The 20,071-nt window shown below is 49.1% G+C and overlaps 1 protein-coding gene across 1 annotated transcript in view; it reads right to left on the minus strand.

The window, feature by feature from the left end:
* Positions 1 to 1,724: 1,724 nt before the first annotated feature.
* The window catches only part of znf407 (zinc finger protein 407), a 193,125-nt gene continuing 174,778 nt past the window's right edge, over positions 1,725 to 20,071 (minus strand). Inside the window, exon 9 of the mRNA XM_064341721.1 lies at positions 1,725 to 4,069. Coding sequence (XP_064197791.1) covers positions 3,150 to 4,069 — 920 coding nt within the window. The 3' untranslated portion in view covers positions 1,725 to 3,149. The remainder of the gene's footprint in view (positions 4,070 to 20,071) is intronic.

The raw sequence follows: 20,071 nt of genomic DNA on the forward strand, positions 1-20,071 counted from the left end.
GGGTTTATTTCAGTGATGTATTTGGGGGGGGGGGGGGCATGTTCAGTTGTATACTTTCCTCTGACTGCTGATTCTTATATTCTTATAGTACATAACTACCATGATGCAATAAGGAGGAGCATTTACTGTCACATCGCATCCGGAATAGCACAGTCAACACGATGCAGTGTTGTCTCCACAGCGCTGCCAATGGGCTCATTTTTAATGCATACCATTGATTCTAAAGCACTGTAACAGCATTACTGTAAGTCTGGCACGGTACACTTTGCTTTAGTGCCATTTATCAGGCGCTCTTATCCAGAGCGACTCACAATGCAAACACAAGCGCAGAGCCCAGGGACCGGAGTGCAGTAATTCACTGGAGAGAGGGGAGAGCACAGCCCCAAGAGAGACAGCAAGCGCACGAAGCGCAGCCTCTATTGACAACTTGCGAACTCTCCGAATGAACATCAAACTAAGTTACACAAACAGGAACAGCGCTGCCATAATGAGAACGAACCTGCGCTGAACAAACAACAGCACAGCAGTTCAGGCTCTGCAAAGGGAAAAACAGAATCTACCAGGCATCAGGGGCGCTATACGGGCCAGAGAGGGTGGGTGTGGAAGAGGCTGAAGTGCCGGGCCTGCGCTCGGTGTCAGAAGATGGCCGACGGCTCTGCTGCCCTGGCAGCAGTGGAAGCTCGTTCCGTCACTGATGGGCCGAAACAGGCAGCAGATGTGGCTGGGAAGCACAGAATATCAGACAGCTCTTTCTTCATTAATGTGTCCTGTTGTTTTATGAAATCAATTCCGTTGCGGAGACGGTCTTAATTATGTAAAAAATGTAGACGGAATAGTAGGAAGACAGACAGATATCATTCTTTACATGGCAGTAAAGGGCATAAATGACCTTAAAAGATGAAGGGGACGACCTTTATTTTGAACATTTTCAGTTGGACTGACTTGCGTATCGTTCAAAACAAAGAACTTTTGTTTTTTTTCTGTTTCAAACCCTCCCTCCTCTATTTGTAAAGAATAGTGAGCGCATGTGTGTTTGTACGTGTGCGTGAGTGTGTGTGTGTGTGTGTGTGTGCGTGTGTGTGTACCACATCTTCTGAGACGCATGAACAGCCCCTGCGCACGTAACCTTTTTGCTGCCCACACCCCCACCACCCCCCCGTCCCGCCCCCCATTTTGTATGAACAATCAGATGCTCAGCTTTGACACTGCAAGCTACACTGGTTTTATGAGGGATTAAATGCCACCTGAGACACATCCGTCGGACATAAATCAGCGGATGTGCGCAGCTGTGTGTCCCAGTTAACACTTCACTGACCCATCCAGGCTGGGCTGGGCTGGGCTCCGCCTCACGGGTGAACCGGTGAACGGGTGAACGGGTGAACGAGTGAACGAACGAGCACACGCCCGAGCCAGCAGGCGTGCAGGCGTGTGACTGAGAGAGTGGCGAGCAGGTGAACGAGTGAGTTTGATGGAATGCGGTAGTTAGCGAAAATGTTTTCTTCGGTGTACAACCGAGTGAGTGAATGAGTGTGTGCCTCACGAACGAGGGAGCATGATTCTGAGACTGAGTGTGTGACTGAGTGTGTGACTTGTTGAATGACTGTGAGAGTTTGAGAGTGGGAGTTTGAAAGAAGAAAAGCAAGGACTTTTTTTGTGTGTGTAGAATCTGGACGCAATGCGTGACCCAAGTAACTTCGTTCAGGAAAAAAAGAGAAAAAGCCCCATTTGTTTATGAACGATTATTTTAATAATTCTCATTGAAAAACGGCATTCGGACACACCCACCGCCCATCCCCCACCCCAAACTCATACTAAACAACAACGTGCTTTGCAGTAATCATAAAATTTAAATAAAGCCTTTGATCTGCTCTTTAGTTTTCAGTCATATTTTCACTACGAGAAAACAGGCAAACTTATAATAATACACACTAAGCATTTGTACTATGTAGAACTTGCACCTGTTTTTTTTTCCTTTTTTCCCTTAAAATAAAATAACATCCAACTACTGTAGTGAAGTTGGATTAGACTCCCCTGTTGTTTGAGACCGATCTGCCAGGACCTTTGTGAAAACACGTGAAGGTGAAACACGTCTTTTTTATTCGGGAAAATTAGGAGTGCGCTTCCCTGAGTTCAGCGTGCTGTTGGGGTGCTTATAGATACAGTTAGCTGTTAGCCGTTAGCTGCCGCTTTTGCTCAGTCCCAGAGCTTTAAAAAAAAAAAAAACACACACACACAATAACAACAGACCATAGAAATGGCAAACAGAACACCAGAAACCAAAAAGAGAAAAACAGCCATTGTTAACATAGATGAAGATGGTTTCAGTTAAAAAAAAACAAAAAAGATTCTGCTGGCTTTTAAGAAAAAATAAATCTATGCGTATGTGTTAACTCACTTTAGAACGCACACAACACTGTAGATAATGACTGTAACAAATAGAACAGAAAGCATTTCCTCCCATATTACATTTTACAGATGTACTTTTTTCATTTGCTAAAAACACATCTTAAGGAAAGCAGTATTTCTACAGTTAATGGTAAAACCACAGCTCTCTACATGTACTGAAGATCTTCAGGCGATTCTTCTTGCATTGGAAGCACCCCGATATGCTTGTAAACCAAATTATCGGCTAATTCCTAATCGCTCCTTTTGTGAATATGGTCATTTCCCTGGGTAATTGGCTAATTTTTTCAAGTTGTGCCATACCACAGAAATTAAAGTTAGCCTGAGTTATTCATCAAAGAAGCAATTAAATATTGGGAGAAAAAATAGCCCGGAGATACCATCAAAAGTACAATCGGCCATGATTGCATAACAGGCTGAAGGAGAATAAAGACCACAGCGTGGATCCCCAGTGCTTTAAAGGACACCTGGGGCCGTCGGCTGGGAAACGGCGAGCGGCTCACCGTACAATTACCATTTAACACGCACGTCCAAACAGAGCTTTACATTTATTTGTTGTTTTTGGGAAAAATAGTCAATGGTTATTAGAAAACGAATCTCTGGGAGAGCTTTTATTTGTGCCCAGCTTTCCGCTGACCCTAGACCCATGTACCTGCCCCTGACCGCCTTCCAGTGATGAGTGAGAACTGGGGCTGGTCTCCAGGAGGTCTGCCGCTCCTCCAGCTCCCGACACCCCCGGCAGCCCCTCACTCCTCCATCACGGCGTCCTGGCAGGGGGCCTCCGAGTACACCACCAGCCCGCCCAGGGCCTGCTCCGCCCCCTCCTCGCCCTCCTGCCCCCCGCTGGCCTCGCTCTGGGCGTAGACGGTGCCCTCCACCTGCAGGGTGGAGCTGTCCAGCTCGGTGACGATGTAGTGCGTGCCCTCGTCGTTGACGATCACCTGCGTCAGGCCCTCCTTCATCATCAGCTGGCTGGCGGCGAACTGCAGGACCTCCTGCACCACCCCCTCCACCACCTCCTCCTCCTCCTTACGCGTCTCCTTGGCCCGCTCCTCCTCCGCGTGCCCCTCCTCCTCCTGCACCACCTGGGCGTACGTCCCCTCGGCCACCTCCTGCCTCACCTCCACCTCCACCTTCGTGGCCAGCGCCCCCGCGCCTCCCTGGGCCTCCCCCCCGGCCCCGCCCCCTCGGCCCCGCCCGGCCGCGCCCAGCTCGGTGACGGCGGACAGCAGCGCGTCCAGGGCGCTGGACGTCTCGGGGGCGTGTCCTCCGGGGGGCCCCGCCCCCTCGGGCCGGCCCAGCACCGGCCCCACCTCCTCCGACTCCACCAGGACGAACTGGGCCCCGCCCGCCGCCAGCTGGTGGGCGTTGGCGGCCCCGCCCCCGATGACCTGGCCGTCCTCGGTGATGTGCAGCACCTCGGCCACCTGGCCGCCCATGGCCAGCGTCTGCAGCGTGGCGGCGGCCGACTGCTCCAGGGCCTGGTCCACGGCGTAGTCCTCGCCGTAGCCCTGGATGATGATGAACTGCTGCACGGCCGGCTCCTCCGCGCCGTCCTGGGGAGCCTCCTCCGGCGAGCCCTCCTCGGCCGCGAAGGTGGCCTCCGCCTTCACGAAGGTGGCGCCCTGACCCTTCAGACGGCACTCGAACGACTTGGAGACGATTCCTAAACGACACGCACACACACAGAAACACACACGCACGCACACACACACACAGGCACACAGGGAGAACAAAGCAGGTGAACTCGGCGAAACGTGCAGAAGAAGTGGTAACTAAGCAGAATCGGGGCGGGGTGGCGAATGCACCTGTTTATTTAGGGAGCAGCTGCTTTCATAGCACCGCTGAGGTAGGACTGTAGTGAATAGTTTATGGGGCGCCGGTGGGTGAGCGGCTCTGTCTCAAGCAGCTCCAGGAGCAGCGCGATTCACATGACCGGACGTAAGAAAGCCTCCCTCAGCGTTCACACGGACATTACGCCCCAAAATATGAAAACAAAGCTCCTACACTCAGGGCTTTCCCATACTCCAATACCAAGCCACTCTGTCACAACTCTTAGGATTACCTGTGCTGCAAAGAAAAAAGAAGAGACAGAAATTTCAAGAAGCAACGTGTGCAAATCCCTTCTGTGATCAAACGGCAGAATTTGCCCAGTGTCTGACAACATATATGCCTACTGCAGATACAACCTTTATCACAGTGCAAGGTAACTTTTAGGAAGGTAAGTACGAAGAGACGCAACTAAACCGTTTTATGGTATTAACATTATTTTTTCCGGTTGAGTTCTGTCAGGAGGAAAAGGGGACAGAGGTAGAAATGAACCAATAGAAAATTCCTCACAGATATCAGGAAGCACTGTATTTGTACAGAGCTTTGTCAACCTGTCAAACACCTGGCCGGGTCCATGCGGAAGAGGTAGAGCCCCCTGGGGTATCGGAGTCCAGGCTTGACGTAGTGTTGAAAACTCTATGGTTTTTAGGTACACGATGGTCCTAGATGAGCTGAACGGCCTGTTCTTGATGCTATAACTGTACAGACTCCTATAAATGAGTAATGAATCCAGACACACTCTTCCCTGGTCAGGAGACAGAATAAAAGTACACACCAGCTATGCTTCCTGTACACTAGATATATTAATTGAAAATACTCAATGGCACCCCACCAACACATCTCTTAAGATTCTCCAGCCCCGCCCCCCAGTTGTCTGTCCAGTCATCAATAACTCTGATATTTCTTGAAAACCCATGTCTTAGGCCTAGTCTGTGTGTAATAGGTTTCCTGGTGATGGTCAGTTACACTAAAACCCTAATGCCCCCCACCCTCCTATCACCCCCCCCCCCCCACCAACCCCCCCACCCAAATTAAGGACCAATCTAGACAGGGGGATGATTTCAGGTCCAGGCACTTATCATCTCCTTTCTCTCTATCTCTCTTTTTTTATTATTCAGCAATTTAATAACTTCAAGTGCTGTCAGGGGCGGCTTTGAAAAATAGCCCCCATAAAACGTAACGGCTTCAATCACATTCGCCCGCCATTCCCGCCTTAATGAATTCAGGGTGAAATATGCAGGAATTCAGGAGCCATTAGAAGTATCGTGAATCGGTGATTTAATAGATTTTTTTTTAATGTTTGCCATGGAGATGGCCGAGGCTGACTGACATATTAAAATATTTTAACCCTATTAGGAGAGGGGACATGGTGGCCCCGTCACACCCATGCGCGCCGCCAATAAATCCTACGAGATTTAAATGCCATTTACATTTTATTGTGTAGGCAACCACTCAGATTTATAGGCCCTATAACACATATAATACTGACAATACATCTCAATCTCTGCCACCATACAGGCCCTTTATGGTCTTTTTTTTCTCCTGCCGGGGACTGACCACTGACATTTTCAAAAAATGATTAACGGACGGATCGAGAGCAGTCAAAAAAAAAGCATAACCGAGCGGCGGGAACCGGAGCGTAGCGCTCGACGCTCGTCGCGCGGAGCGGCCCCCGTTGCGTTCGTCCCGTCGCCGTACCGACGCGCCGGCGCTTTTAGTCTTCCCGCGGACGTTAGTAACAGCGCACGGAAACGCGTCCCGTTTTCTCGCGGATACGCGGTAGGCGCACCGCGAAGTGAGCAGGGAGCTCGTGACGATAATTCCACCTGATAACGCTGTTTTTTTTTCTTTCTGAAAGACAACAACAGCAACGACAACAGCAACGACAATTCCCAAATCAAAACAAAAAAACATACAGGAGAAACGAGCCTTTTCCAGCCCTGCGTAGCTTCTTTCACATGCTAATTACAAAGCAGTCCTTCTAAAAAAGGCGTATGTATGACTGTATAAGGCATGTGTCGCCATACATGGCATATGTTTCTCACTCCCATTTCCACAAATGCGAAAAACAAGCGCGTTTTAGACGAGGTTTCGCAATACGTCGTTTTACGATGAATTCCGTGGCGCGGGCTTACAGTAAGATCGCGCAGACGAAAATGCTAAATAAATTAAGAGAACCCAGCCAGACAACTAAAGAGACACAAAAACAAACAAACAAAATAAACTCATACCAACAAAATGAATGTAAGGAGAGAACAAATTATCGAGGTAATTTAACACTCCGGTTTTCCGTGCCAGAAAGCAATTATTTCTCCTGGTGGCTTCCGGAATTAAGGGCAAGGGTATTATAATGGGGGAACAAACAGGCCTATGATATCGCTAATTGATGCCTCCGATGTCTCCCTTCTGAGCCGAACGTGACGGCTGAGGTGTTGGGGGCTGGCTTAAATGGTGCCAGAAATGACACCGTGTAAGACTGATCGCACTTATCCCAGGTGCACATCCTTATTTAAACTCTGCTGAGAGGGAGGAGAGCGGCTGTAATTGAAGCCTAGGGCTTTGCATTCATCAGGTCACCTCGGGCTCGTGTGCTCAAACTTGCACACATCTGAGTTGGGTGGTGGGGTGGGGTGGGGGGATTGGGGGCTCATTTAGGCAGCTGGGCCCGACCTGTTTAGCCACTGTGCGCGCTGCATTAATGTACACCCGCGCAGAGCCCCGACAAGCAGGTCCCCTATTGGTCTGGTGCCTCGCGTCTGGTTTTCAATGGGATTGTAACGTGAGTGACTCCTCTTTAATGTGAAACAATGACGCTAATAAACGCTAGTTATCTGCACAAACCGTTTTTTACTCTCAACTCTATGAACAGTGACCACACTTTGAACCCTGAGAACAATACTTACACACTCTCAGTCAAACATTTGTGAATCAAGGTTAATAATGATATCGTTTCAAATATGATCCTTTTTGGCTACGTCCGGTAAAGATGCAATGCAAGGCCCAGCTGTGTCTCAGGCGTGCTAGACTAGCGCTAAGCGGCTTTAAAGGCTGCTCCAAACGGGCGGGCGGTTCTGCCCATTCCTGAATTATACAGTTTATTATTATTCATTTATTTTTTGCTGACTTTTCACATTCCACAGCTGAAGCCGTTTGGTTATGGGGTGCGCTGCAGCAGGTTTGTAGAACAATCAATGTTCCAGAAAATAGTGTATTTATCCAGTAATACAGCTTTCTCTGCCACACTGATCTCTTGCTGCTGGAGGCTAGACTGTTTAGCAGTACTTTGGCAAAAAAAAGCTCTGTGTGTGGGTGTGTGTGTGTGTGTGTGAGTGTGTGTGCGTGTGCGTATGCCTGTGTGCGTGTACATGAGCATGTGTGTGTGTATGTGTGTGTGTGTGTGTGTGAGTACGTGTGTGTGCGTGTGCATGCCTGTGTGCGTGTACATGAGCATGTGTGTGTGTGGGTGTGTGTGTGTGTGTGTGAGTGTGAGTGTGTGTGTGTGTGCGTGTGCGTATGCCTGTGTGCGTGTACATGAGCACGTGTGTGTGTGTGTGTGTGTGTGTGAGTACGTGTGTGTGCGTGTGTGCGCAGACGCATGTATGTGTACATGAATCTCAGGATACATCAACAACTTCATCTCTTAGGTGTCAAGCAATTTGTTTAAAGGCTCAAGCCGCACATCAGACAACACAGAACCAAAAAAAGTGTAATAAAAATTCATGGAATCTTCCGGAGAGCAAGAAGGGATGGCTCCGGGAAGGTCACGCTGCACCCACGCTGCCGGGGTCGGGGGTCAGAGGTCGCGCACAGTTCTGAGACGAGACGGTACATTTTCATGCATCACGTAGCGGATAAAGATTTTTGGTGGAGAGCGGGCTTGTTTCGTGTGCGTCTGTGCGCGTGTGTGTATGTGTGTGTGTGTGTGCGTGTATGTGTGTGTGTTGTGTGTGTGTGCGTGTGTGTGCGTGTGTGTGTGCGTGTGTGTGTGCGTGTGTGTACGTGTATGTGTGTGTGTGTGTGTGTGCGTGTGTGTGTGTGTGTGCGTGTGCGTGTAGTGTGTGGTGTGTTTGTGTGTGCGTGGTGGTATGTGTGTGCGTCTGTGTGCGTGTGTGTGTGTGTGTGTGCGTAGGGTACACATTGGGGTCCCGTCCTTCTGTGTCATCTCTGCCTCGAGGTCATCACTCTTCCTCTCTTGTACTTGTCGCCCCGGTGGCCAGATAGTCTCATAGTCTCTCCTCCGCCCGGATGCAGAAACGGAACCCTCTTCTTTTTTAAGCCCGGCTGTCGAAAATTTGCCAGGAGGACAAGGTGTAGATACGAATGCCAGGATTGTTTTTTCTCCCCCTTTTCTTCTCTGAGCCCTTATTGAGCCTAATGAGATTAGTCTTAGTCTCTCACAAAAGGAGCTCATACCTCAGACAGAAGCCAAAGCGTTCTTAAGATCCTCGGCTCCCAGCCATTATTTGTCATGCGGGGGGGGGCGGGGTGGGAGGGGGGGGTATGGAATGGGGGGGGGAGAAAAAAAAATAATGTTGTATGTTTTCCCGGTGATGAAATAATGCGCCAGAGTGAAATATGAGCTGAGATGTGTCGCGCTGATTATCGGGGAGCCGGGGACGTTTTCATTAAAAAACAGCGAATCTCTCTCACCGCAAGGTTAGTAATACACATCTCTGCTGGGCTTCCAGGTTAATCTTAACCCTGTCCCACGCCACCCCGCCCGGACTAGACAAAAAAACGCACCGAACGCGCAATGCGGGAAGGTTTTTCAAACGGAACGATGTGTGTCTCGATTGCACAAAGGTTTTCATTGACTATTCCAACTGTGGAGGACAGATGAATTGATAGACAGTGGACAAATGGACAAATCAAAAATACATATAACAAATATCCATCACTGTAGACAATGTCTTATGAGGTCAGAAATCCAAATGACATAAAAGAACGCAATAACTAATACTCAAACTATTTTAAAATCTGCCTGTATACATTTCTCTATAAAGCATGTGTGGCCAAGCCCTGACTTTGAGAGCTAAAGGATGTGAAGGTTTTCATTGTTAGCATTTAATGGAACATTTAAAGCAGTTTGCTACACAATTAATTCCCTCAACTGGTTTCATTGGTCCAAACAGATCTATTTTAGGTTGGAAAAACCATACGGCTCTTCAGGAACAGGACTGGTAACTCATAGTAAGAAAGAGTCCCTCTGATACCTGCCTGTTCCTGTCCCTCACCCACAACCTTCTCACAGACTATACTTCCAGGACTCTGTGGGTAGCATAGCTGCAAATGTAGCGTTTGAGCTCACTATAAGGGGAAGACAGAAGTGCGACTTTAGCCTTAGATCACAGGTGCTGGAAGCCAGGCCTGGAGGGCTGTAGTGTCTGCAGGCTTTAGGTGTGTTTCAGTACCAGTGATTCATTTCAAGATATCAACTGGTTAAAGAATCTGCACAATTTGTTCTCAAGGCCTAAACTGGCTGCTGATAGAAAGGAAAATATGAAAACCTTCAGACACTGTGGCCCTCCAGGATTCCAGGAGTTTGATACCACCGATCCAGATTAAGGGTGTTTTAAAGGGCTCCCCCTACAGGTCAGGAGGGGTCTACTGAAGCACTCTTACGTGCGAGTAAAATCTCTCACACACACACACACACACACACAGTAATCCACCCCTGTTCTCTGCCAGACGAGCGCCTGACCAGTTAACCCAGGCCGTGCGCGTCAGTCCCGCAAACTCAGAGGGAGCGGTGCTGCAGGCGAGCGTTCCCGCCCGCTCCGCACCCCCGCACCGAGCGTGCCCACTCCCCACGCGGCCGTTTCCCCAAACGAGCGGCGGGCCGCCGCGTTTGGCGATGAACACATCCCCGTGGAACTTGTGACATCACGTTTTCCGCGCCTTTGATGCGCTCCGACTACAGCGCCGCCGCTGAGAGGGAGAGATGTCTCCTCAGACGGAGTGCGTCTCCGCCCGTTCCCTGCACCCCCAGCGCCGAGCAGGCCGGGGGAAAGCGCCTCTGCTTTACGGGGTACGGCTCGCCTGCAGCTAACGTAGCATATCTCATCTATTTACTTGTGTTTGTCTTCCCCCCAATGCGCTACAGCGTTACCATTCGTCCAGCGCTGCGGTCCTCACGGGTTCCTGCATAGTGAGGCGCTCGCACAGATTTGTCCTTTTAAACGAAGGCCTGCCGGTCATCGCAAGCGGCTGATTATTTAAGCAGCTCGTGAGCGCGGCGACGGGAACTGTTTACAACGGCGTGAGACGTGCGGTCCGAGCGCCGGATGAATCCTCGGAACGCCTCCCCGCGGGCGTTCGGGGAGAAGCGATTTGTGTACGGCCGTTTAGCGTTCGCTAGGAAAAAGCGCCGAGCCGTTTGAAGATCAGACAACAGCAGAATCTTCTCCGTAAAAAAAAAAACCTCCGCGACATCAAAGGATTTTTCGCGCTTATCGGCCTTTCGTATCGAACGACTCGTTCTGCCTTTCCAGAGATTTTATTCCCTCAAAAGTATCGGCTTTTTTCCGCGTGAGAAAAGAAAAGTGGTTTGTAGCGGCGCGAAGCTAAAATAAGCCCTTTGCTTTTTTATCACAGGTGTAACCGCGGTGGTAAAATACGCTCCTCAAAATGTTCAGACAAGCTCCAGATTACTCGCACCAATTTATGACAGGCATACGTTTATGCCTGTTTATTGATTACTCCCTTTAAACACTGACACTTCAGCTCAAGCAGGTTTGCTCCTCGCCCTGTTTCATCCCTGCGCAAATTCAAATCGCATTTCTTATTGTTTATTTTAATGCAAATTTGGCCGAGATTTAAACAAAAAAGGAGAAATGACACATAAAAAAAGCTTCACAGACACTGCAGTCACAGTCTCAAGCCTATCATAAGAGGATTTTCTATTAGGGCTTAAAGAGACACAATATGGAAACATATTTTTGTTTCTTTTCAAATGTTTAATCTTTCATTAAAATGTGGCACCTGTAAAGTAAGAAGGGAGAGAGAGAGGGAGAGAGAGAGTGGGTAAGTACTGTAATCTTTTTTTATAGGTGGGGGAAATAATTGACACCATGGTTACAATTAGCATTCATAATTCTATATATTACACCTTATGCCTGCTTCATAAAACGTGGACACTGAGCCCATTTACTTTAAAACCGTTTTTAAGATGAAAGGTGCTATATAAATATAATCCAGTATTATTATTATTATTATTATTATTATTATAATTATTATTATTAGTAGCAGTACTACTAGTAGTAGTATTATTATGAATACAATTATTATGAATATTACGAATATTATTGTTATTATTATTGCAACTATTATTGTTCCAAATTCTCTTATCGTCAAACTACACAGAAAATAAAACAGCGGGAATTATGCAGGCCACGATGTAGGATGGTGAGACCCTGGAGTAAAAAAAGGGAAAAGATAAATGAATGAAGTAAAGAGTTAGAGCGGTGGAAACAAGCGCGCTGTGTCCTTTTTCATTAGGGCCCTGTGCAAACCCTGCCAAAGAGAGAGACCTCAAAGTGAGGACACGGGTATTGATCAGACGGATCGATGGCCTCCCCGGTGAATATGTTTTAAGTGCCGGCATCACGCGTGTAATGCAGCATCAGGAGAGCCGTCACGCAGGGCTTACAATCAATTAAGGAAAATTAGCCCCTTAACCCCGGCGCACTCAGACGGGCTAGGGTCGCAGGACGCCCGCGCGATGGGGCGGGCTGGGGGGGGGGGGGGAGGTGTGCTGGAGGGGGGGAAGGGGGGGGGGGGGCTGGGATCGTGTCACTCAAACAGCTGTCTCAGTCTGGACAGAAGTGCCACCGACGTCGGATACCAAACATCTGGAACGGCACCTGCCAGCACATCGCAACGCCCTCCTTACCGAGAGAGAGACGAGAGAGAAAGGAAGAGAAGAAAAGAACAAAGTGAAGGAGAAAGAAAAAAAACCCTGCAACGCTAAAATAAATGAAATACATAAATAACTTTGTAAGATACGATATGAGAAGGAAAACTGACCTTGTGTGCTTTGTGTTTTTTTTTTCATTAGAGCGCTTCAACACAAAATGATGCTTTTAATGTTTTATTTAAAAGAAAGAAGAAAGAAAAAAACACATGGCGAATGCGAACCCATAATTCCCGGCGAATTGAGACTTTTATTGCGCGTCTCTTCACACAGCAGGTCCGGCCCGCTCTCCCCGCTGCCCTCGGTGACTCCCAGCCCGGGCTCTCGGCCTCCCCACTCAGGGAAATAACCGTCATACATTTAGCGACGGGGTATCTGATGTAATATTTCTGCGCATTAAATATTGATTATTGTTATTACTGGGAGCGAATGCCCGCTCTAAATCAGACCGCTCGGAGGGCGCAGGACTTGCGGGCCTGGAACCCTTCCGTAGCTCGGGCGTTTCCGAATTCCGCCGCTCCGCTCCAGAGGAGACGCTCAAGCGAACGCGCCGCGCTAATGGATGGAGCGGCTAGCGGCGCCGTCGCTCCTAGATAATGTGACATTGAGCCTGAAACTGACGCTCCAGCTGACATTCTCTGCCTGGGCGAGTGCAGTCAGAGAAGCAAAGGCTCCAGTCAATCAACAACTTTGACTCATTAGCAAACGCAAATGTTAATTCTTTTTTCACAGACACAGTTTGTGTTCAAAGTACGGCCAAATTGACTTATCAAGCATAGAAATATGCATGCCTGTGTGCACACACATACACGCACACAAGCACAAACAAAAGCAAAAACAATAACACACATGTGCGAGTATGCACACAAACACATACACACACACGCACACGCACACGCACACGCACAGACACACACATCAGTGTCCCTCGCCGGGCGCACTGAACACCTTCAAATACGCCGTCGGCCCCGGCGGAGCGCAAACACCCCCCCGATGAAAGGCACCCCCCAGCCCTTCCTCGTGTTCCCCACCACTGCCACAGGGCACCCGCTGAACCAATTACTGGACCAGAACAAACTCAGCTGAGCCATTCCCCTCAGGGAGTTCAGCACATAAAAGCCTCACTGAGAATATACAGTACCCTGTGAGAAAAGGACTCCTTATCAGTACAAAGGCCCGCTGCACTATATGAATCCACAGAGAAACTACCACAGAGGCTGCCAGTCACACAACATACCCACACACACACACACACACACACACGCACATACGCATGCTGATAAGAAGCAGAAATGACTATTGACCAGCGATGTCCGAGCATGTCGGGGCTCTAATACGAACGTCTCGCTGGGCGGCGACAGGAGACACGATGGGGAGAGGGAGATACGCTCGGCTACGCTACGCTAGGCTAGGCTACGCACGGCACGTGATTAACCCAGTCAGTTTCAGCCCGGAGTGAATACACTAGCATATTTTAGCAGGTGTATCTCGCGGGTGAACGGTCGCTAAGATCTTTAACCTCCGGTGTTAAAGCACCTTAACTGCGCTTCTCGGCACGATGAATATTTCATGAGACAGGAGCGCGTGGCGAGAGGAAACGAAGGCAGGTACATCTCCTCTCAGCTTCCGCCGCATGTCTTATCAAAGAAGAGTACACCTGTCCCCAACCTTCGCTTAAATCTGAGGCAGCAGGTCCTATTTAAACTAACCACGATCCAACTGACGGACTCTTTGTATTTTAATCAAATATTAAGTCTGCCACATGGCAAATTAACAGAAAAATGTTAATGAGTAAACCAGAAATTGTATGTTCAGAAGTTCCAAATCAATTAATATTTGTCCTTAACTTAAAATGCTTTAATATGTGTAAATGCAGTTTTTGTAAATGTGTTGGCAAGTTGATTTTGTCGTCACTGAATTCGCTGTTCCTTTCACTCAAGGACAAATGTTGACCGAATTGGGTCCTCTGGGTGCCATATTTACAAGTGTTTGTCTTTCAATTACATTTTTACAATTTTACATTAATTTCTCACACTGCAGACATACCATTTGCTTCAGATATACTAAATAAGTGACAATTAATAACATGCTTAGATTTAACAGTAGCCCTCTGGTTTAACTGTGATTCAGACTTGAACCCAGGCCAAATTAAGGACAGGGCACACTACGGTCAGACCGACAGGGGTCAGTGCGTACGACGGGGCAGGAGGTGGACCAGAGTGCGCGGTCCAGCTGCATTGTGGGAAAACGGGCCGCTCGGAACATCTGTGGGTGGCGCTTTGGTGATATACTGTAGTGGTGCTCTGGGCTGTATACAGCAGTGTCACAAAGCGGTGATGTAGTGACTGAGGGCCTGCGTTTTTACGGCTCGGGAATGTGTTCTCTCCTCAGACACGGGACATCTGGTGAGATAGGATCTGTCCCACTGCTACAAACACAGCCGGAATAGGAATACACTGCTTCTCCTTCCCCGACCATACTGCAAATAGCTTTTACTACAAGCACACATATACATAGCATATATAGCATAATGTGTTCAATAGATCAAGGTGCATAATTACTTGAAAATTAGAGCCAGGAAAAATATTTTCTTGGAAACATTAAGATGATGTCTGCAGGCGGCTAATATATGCTAGCATCGTCGAATCCATAATTCACTGGGTTTTCGTGGCGGGTATGTCACCCCTAACGTGTCCTGAAGTGTCGTGGAAACTCATCCGTTCCGCGACTGGAAGCCCACGCGGGCCGACTCCCCCGTAGCCGCCGCAGAAACCGCAGCCCCGCCCCTCGAAGGCGAAGCGTAAACACGCGCCGCCGAAGAGCCGGCGCCCTACCCGCTCCGCGGTTCACGGGGAAGGCAGCCGCTAATTTACTGTTTAATATTTCATCCTCTGATCTGTATCAAAGACAGCCAGCCTCCCCCTAAAAGCATTAATAAAAGAAATGACAAAAGGAGACGGTCAGAGAAACGCTCGGTCTCATTACATCAGGTAATCATTTCTGTAAAGAACATGTAGAGAGGACACGCAGTTCACATTGGGATGTGGAATTCAGCGCTGCCGGTTCAGCGCAGCACACACAGAGGTCTGCGCAACAGCGTTTGTGGATACGCCGATGTGTTCCGTACGCACTTGAACAATATGCCCACAGCTTTCCTCTTCCTATACAGTGCGGATCATTTGTGATCAACACCATTCTGAACCTAAGGTCTATGCATCTGCATTAACGAACAGAACGGTATTTTCAAAACGCTGCTTATTGGTTATGTTTCATAAAGGAGACACGGTCAGAAAATATGAAAATTACAAAATAATTGGGCCTATTAATAAGCGGTTTGGCTGCAGAGTGTTAACAGGAATAGCATTTAGAGATAACGTGAAGGCTCTGGCGGAACGCTGCTGATTATTTTGCGATATAGTTGCGCTGGGTATAAATAGAGTAGCGGTTGGATGTGTGTACCGTATGATTTTTTTTTTCTCCTCTGCTTTAAGCGTGTGTCGTGGGAGGATGACAGTTCCCACGTTCAGGCCCAGCATCCCACACTGATGTTGAGCTATTAAGTTTAGGAAGTCAAAGGAAGAAGCGGCTTAAATTTGAAATTGAAAGTTTGTTACCAAGGGAAACCACACATCCATTCGTAAGCGCTCGTAATTCTCCCCCTCCGGAATTAAAACGAGCCAGATGACAGGCAATCAGGAGGAACGCTCGTGCCTCCGCAATCAGAAGCCAAACTCAGCAAAAGTCTCTTTTTTTTTTTTGCGCTCGGAAGCCATCTTGAATCTGGGAGAAGGAAGTATGGAAGGACGGATGATTTACAAGAAGAGAAGGGGGGAGATCAAAGTGGTGGAGTATGCCTGTTTCTATTGCAGCCTGGGGAGTATTTCTGTATATACTGTGTTCCTCATGTTTCTGCCGCAGCTCCCACAAACTCTCTCTCTTTTTCCGCACGTGCAGGAAAAGCGCGTGGGCTGACGTGTCCAAACACACGGGAGTTGGGGCTCAGGCCACCAAACACACACAGAACCACAGCGGGGTCGTCGCTTCACAGCACAACCCGTCGGGAGAGATGTTCTACAGTATTAACGGGAGGGGGCCACGCCCAGCCCTACCACGCTCACGGTGAAAACCCGGTGGCGTACAAAATGGCGGCTTCGTTTCCCTCCGTTAGCGCGGGTGAAGAATGAGGCGTCGCGGGGGAGCAGAAGGACAGGCGGAGCTACGACGCGGCGCTGAAGTGAAACAGGCCCTGGCCTTCCCCAGAGAGCTTCAGCCAGCCTTGCCCCAGGGACCAGCCCACCAGCCAACGAACCCGCAGAGGCGTCCTCCAACCCAGCCGCCATTTTGCGGCCGGCAGTTCGTTCCTGGTGGGTGTCTGCACAATGCAGAAATCCGCCACCCGACCCACGCCCTGTCAATCGAACGCAGAGCTGTCGGGCATGGGCGGGGACGCCTGCCGCCTGGGGAGAAGCCCCCCGCAAGAAAAGATCGTTCCGTTTTCCTTTCCCATACTGGCCCCCCACCCCATACCCCTTAGCGACGGTGTCCATGTTAGCAGAGGGGAAGTCTATCCCCTCTCATGTACAGCACAGATAGTATGCGTGTGTGTCCGTTTCTGGGGGTGTGGTATCGAGGCACGAACCTCTTGCCTTTTAAAAACGGAACCCCCTCTTTGGCTGTCGGCGAGGAAGCGGTCCTCGGAGATAAATGGAGTCGTCAGAGCGACGCACAGGAAGCGCGTGCCCCCTCCCATTTAAAAATCCCTCCATCAAATCCCTCGAGCTGTAACTTTGATTACTTCAGTCATTAGGCGTGTCAGATTGCTATATGGATTAACTGGTCAGGCCTGGGTTTTGAAGTTAATTAGTCCTCTCTCCCTCTCTCTCTTTTTCCTGATTTGTTGATTAATTATGGATATTTAGTTAGGCAAAGAGATGTTAATTATTAATCAAAATGAAATTATCCAGTGTAATTAACCAAAAAAGTTGTAATTTCCCCATCAGTGTGTTTATAGTCGTGTAGGAGCTGTTTCTTGGTGGAATTAAAGGGGGGCAGACAGACACGCTATCTCTGCGACCGTGAAGATGAAAATACGGTGTTCCAGGCAGTGCATGCTGGGAGTTAACAACGAGCTTTACTTTGCGGGCCTCTTCGTCTAAAAAGCGCAGTGCTGCACCGAGTAAACAAACCCCAAACGAAGCAGTAAACACATTTTAATTGAAACGTGTTGCTGAGGCCGGCGTGACACCGCCGCATTGTTAACTTCAGACGCGGATCGCTGGAGTGAACTGCGACCCTCGCGCGGCGACCGCGGAGTTACACGCTAAACTAAAAAAAAGAAGAAGAAAAATAGAGAAAGATGATGCAAACCTCAGTAAATGCCACTCTAAATCCAGAGAGAAGGAACAATACGAGAGCGACGAACAAAAAGCCAACGAGAAGAGGCGTTTAGGGCCCCGGCTGCCCCCGGAGAAGAGGCAGCCGCACCCGCAGACAGGCGCGGATAAAAAGCGCTTAGCCGTTTTCTTCTGCGCCTGATTAAAAGAGAAACGGGGCGTCGACCCTGGACACGGGGGAGAGAGAGAGAGAGAGAGAGAGAGAGAGAGGGGGAGAGAGAGAGAGAGAGGGAGAGAGAGAGCCCAGAGGATTAATCAAGCCCATCAGATGTCCTCAAGCTTACCTTGCTAACACACACTCCAACACAGATCTGTTTATATTATCTCCAGATCATCCTGACAATATTTATTCTCTATTTACCTAAACGAGGCAATACGGCGGTATTTATGGCCGGGATACGGCTAAATATAGCGGTTTCAGAGCGCTCTCCCAGCCTTAGTGGGAGGTTTCACTCTAATCTCCATCTTTGAGCTGACAAGCGGGAGAATTCCTAATGAATGCCTCTTTTCATCTGTACGTCTGTGTGTATTTGACAGTATAAATATTTAGCAATATTGGAGTCAGCTTGTGATTTTGCCCAGATGGACTGATTGATGCCTTGGCCCCTGACGCTGCCAAAGATGTTCCAGTGAGTTATATAAGCCATTCCTTTCTCTCTCCATCTCTCTCTCCCTCTCTCTCTCTCTTTCTCTCTCTCTCTCTCTCTCTCTCCCTCTCTCTCTTTCTCTCTCTCCCTCTCTCTCTCTCTCTCCCTCCTCATTCCTCTGGTGCAGAGCAGTAGTGGGGCTCTGCCTGCGCAGTAACGGGGGGTGAAACTCCTCATGGGGCCGGAGTGATGTCGGAGCAGAGGTCATTACGGCCGGGGCGGGCCGGGCGCAGCGGGGGGGATGGCAGGGGCCGGCCACCGCCTGCCTGCTGGGGAGGAACGCCCGATGGCACCTGACCCGCCGGCAGGGCGCGTGCGGTAGCGTCAGCGGGTGTGGAGGGGCTGGGCGGCCGCTGCTTCAGTTTCCCCTCTCCCTTCCTCTCTAACGCCATGCTCCTGGGATATTCACAGTGTGTTTTACACAAATGTGTGCATGTGTGTGGTTATGAGTGTGTGGTGTGTGTTTGTGTCCACCTCCTTCTCCGTAGTCATGCTCTTACCAGGCGCTAACACGTATGTGTGTTTGTGTGTGTGTGTTATGTGTGTGTGTGTGTGTGTGTGTGTATGTGCGCATGTGTGGTTGTGTGTGTGTGTGTGTGTGTGTGTGTATGTGCGCATGTGTGGTTGTGTGTGTGTGTGAGTGTGAGGGGCTAAATCTACCCCCCTTTTCTCGTCCCTCCAAAACCCCTGCCATTGTCTGGCGCATTAGGCGGCTGTCACGGGCTCTGTGGGCACGCCGCTGTGCTCTGTGGGCCCCGGTCACATGACCAGGTCCGCCCGCACTGCGAGCGGGGGCCACATTGTTCCCGCCCCCTCCCCGCTCGAAACGTAACGGGCCCGCTCGGCGGGCGGCCCGACACAGATCGGAACGGCGCGGGCGAACGGCACGGCCTAAAATGTTTTAAAAAGTCCTCAGGTCCTGATCTCCGAGATAGCGCCGCGGTCCTAGAAAAGGACAGGACCCCCAGGGGTAGTGGTGGGGAAGGGGGGGGGGTTGAAAGCCTGCCATTTCTCTTCTGTTTCTTTTTCCTCCATCCGTTTTTTAAAACCGTTTCGCTTGATGTTTCTCACGTTCTCCTTCTCCGTCAAGACTGTGACAAGATGCGAGAGATAATCTGATTTATCATAATCACCGAAACCCGGGCTCGTCACGTGAATCTGTTACGGGGGAAGGGGAAATACATAAATAAATAAATAAATACATAAATACATAAATAAATAAACGGGCTGCTGGATAATCTCAGCCCGGGGGGACGTGGGCCGTTCAAACAAAAAGCCACAGGTGAATCTGAGGAACGCGGCAGCAAACAGAGAGAGACTGCGAGCGGGGATTAGACTTACGCCGTGAGATCACTGATAGGCACGCGTGTGCGTGGATTAGACTTTTACGCCACGCGATCACTGATAGGGACACGGTCTGTGGGTTTTTTAGTGGCCCGGGACAATGGGGCTGAAGTAGATTAGCACGACACGATTAGCATTATTACACACAAGCTAAAAACAAGCCTTCAAAGTTTTAAGGGTGTGTACCACAGCCCACCTGGATTTGCACTGGCCAAGGTTTAACCTTTAGGACATTTGATTTTATCTTAAGATTTTTGACCTAATAGCTTTATTGAAAATTTCAGTAACATGTTGTGCAAATAAAAAGTTTACATGGGATTTAATCTCAAATCAAGGGCATAGCCCACTACTACAAGATTAAATCTGGGCCTTTGGGCTGTTGCATGTGGGCTACTGCAATTCCTTCCAAAATCAGAAGGTCACCCAGAATTTAAACTCCAAAAGAAATTCTATTTCATGAAATGCATCACAGAAATTAATAACTGTCGTTTTACGAAATTAAATTAGGTGTAGCCTATTGATACAACAGATTTTTCAGTGCA

The sequence above is a fragment of the Anguilla rostrata genome, chromosome 1 (genome assembly GCF_018555375.3).
Source record: "Anguilla rostrata isolate EN2019 chromosome 1, ASM1855537v3, whole genome shotgun sequence".
NCBI lineage: Eukaryota > Metazoa > Chordata > Actinopteri > Anguilliformes > Anguillidae > Anguilla > Anguilla rostrata.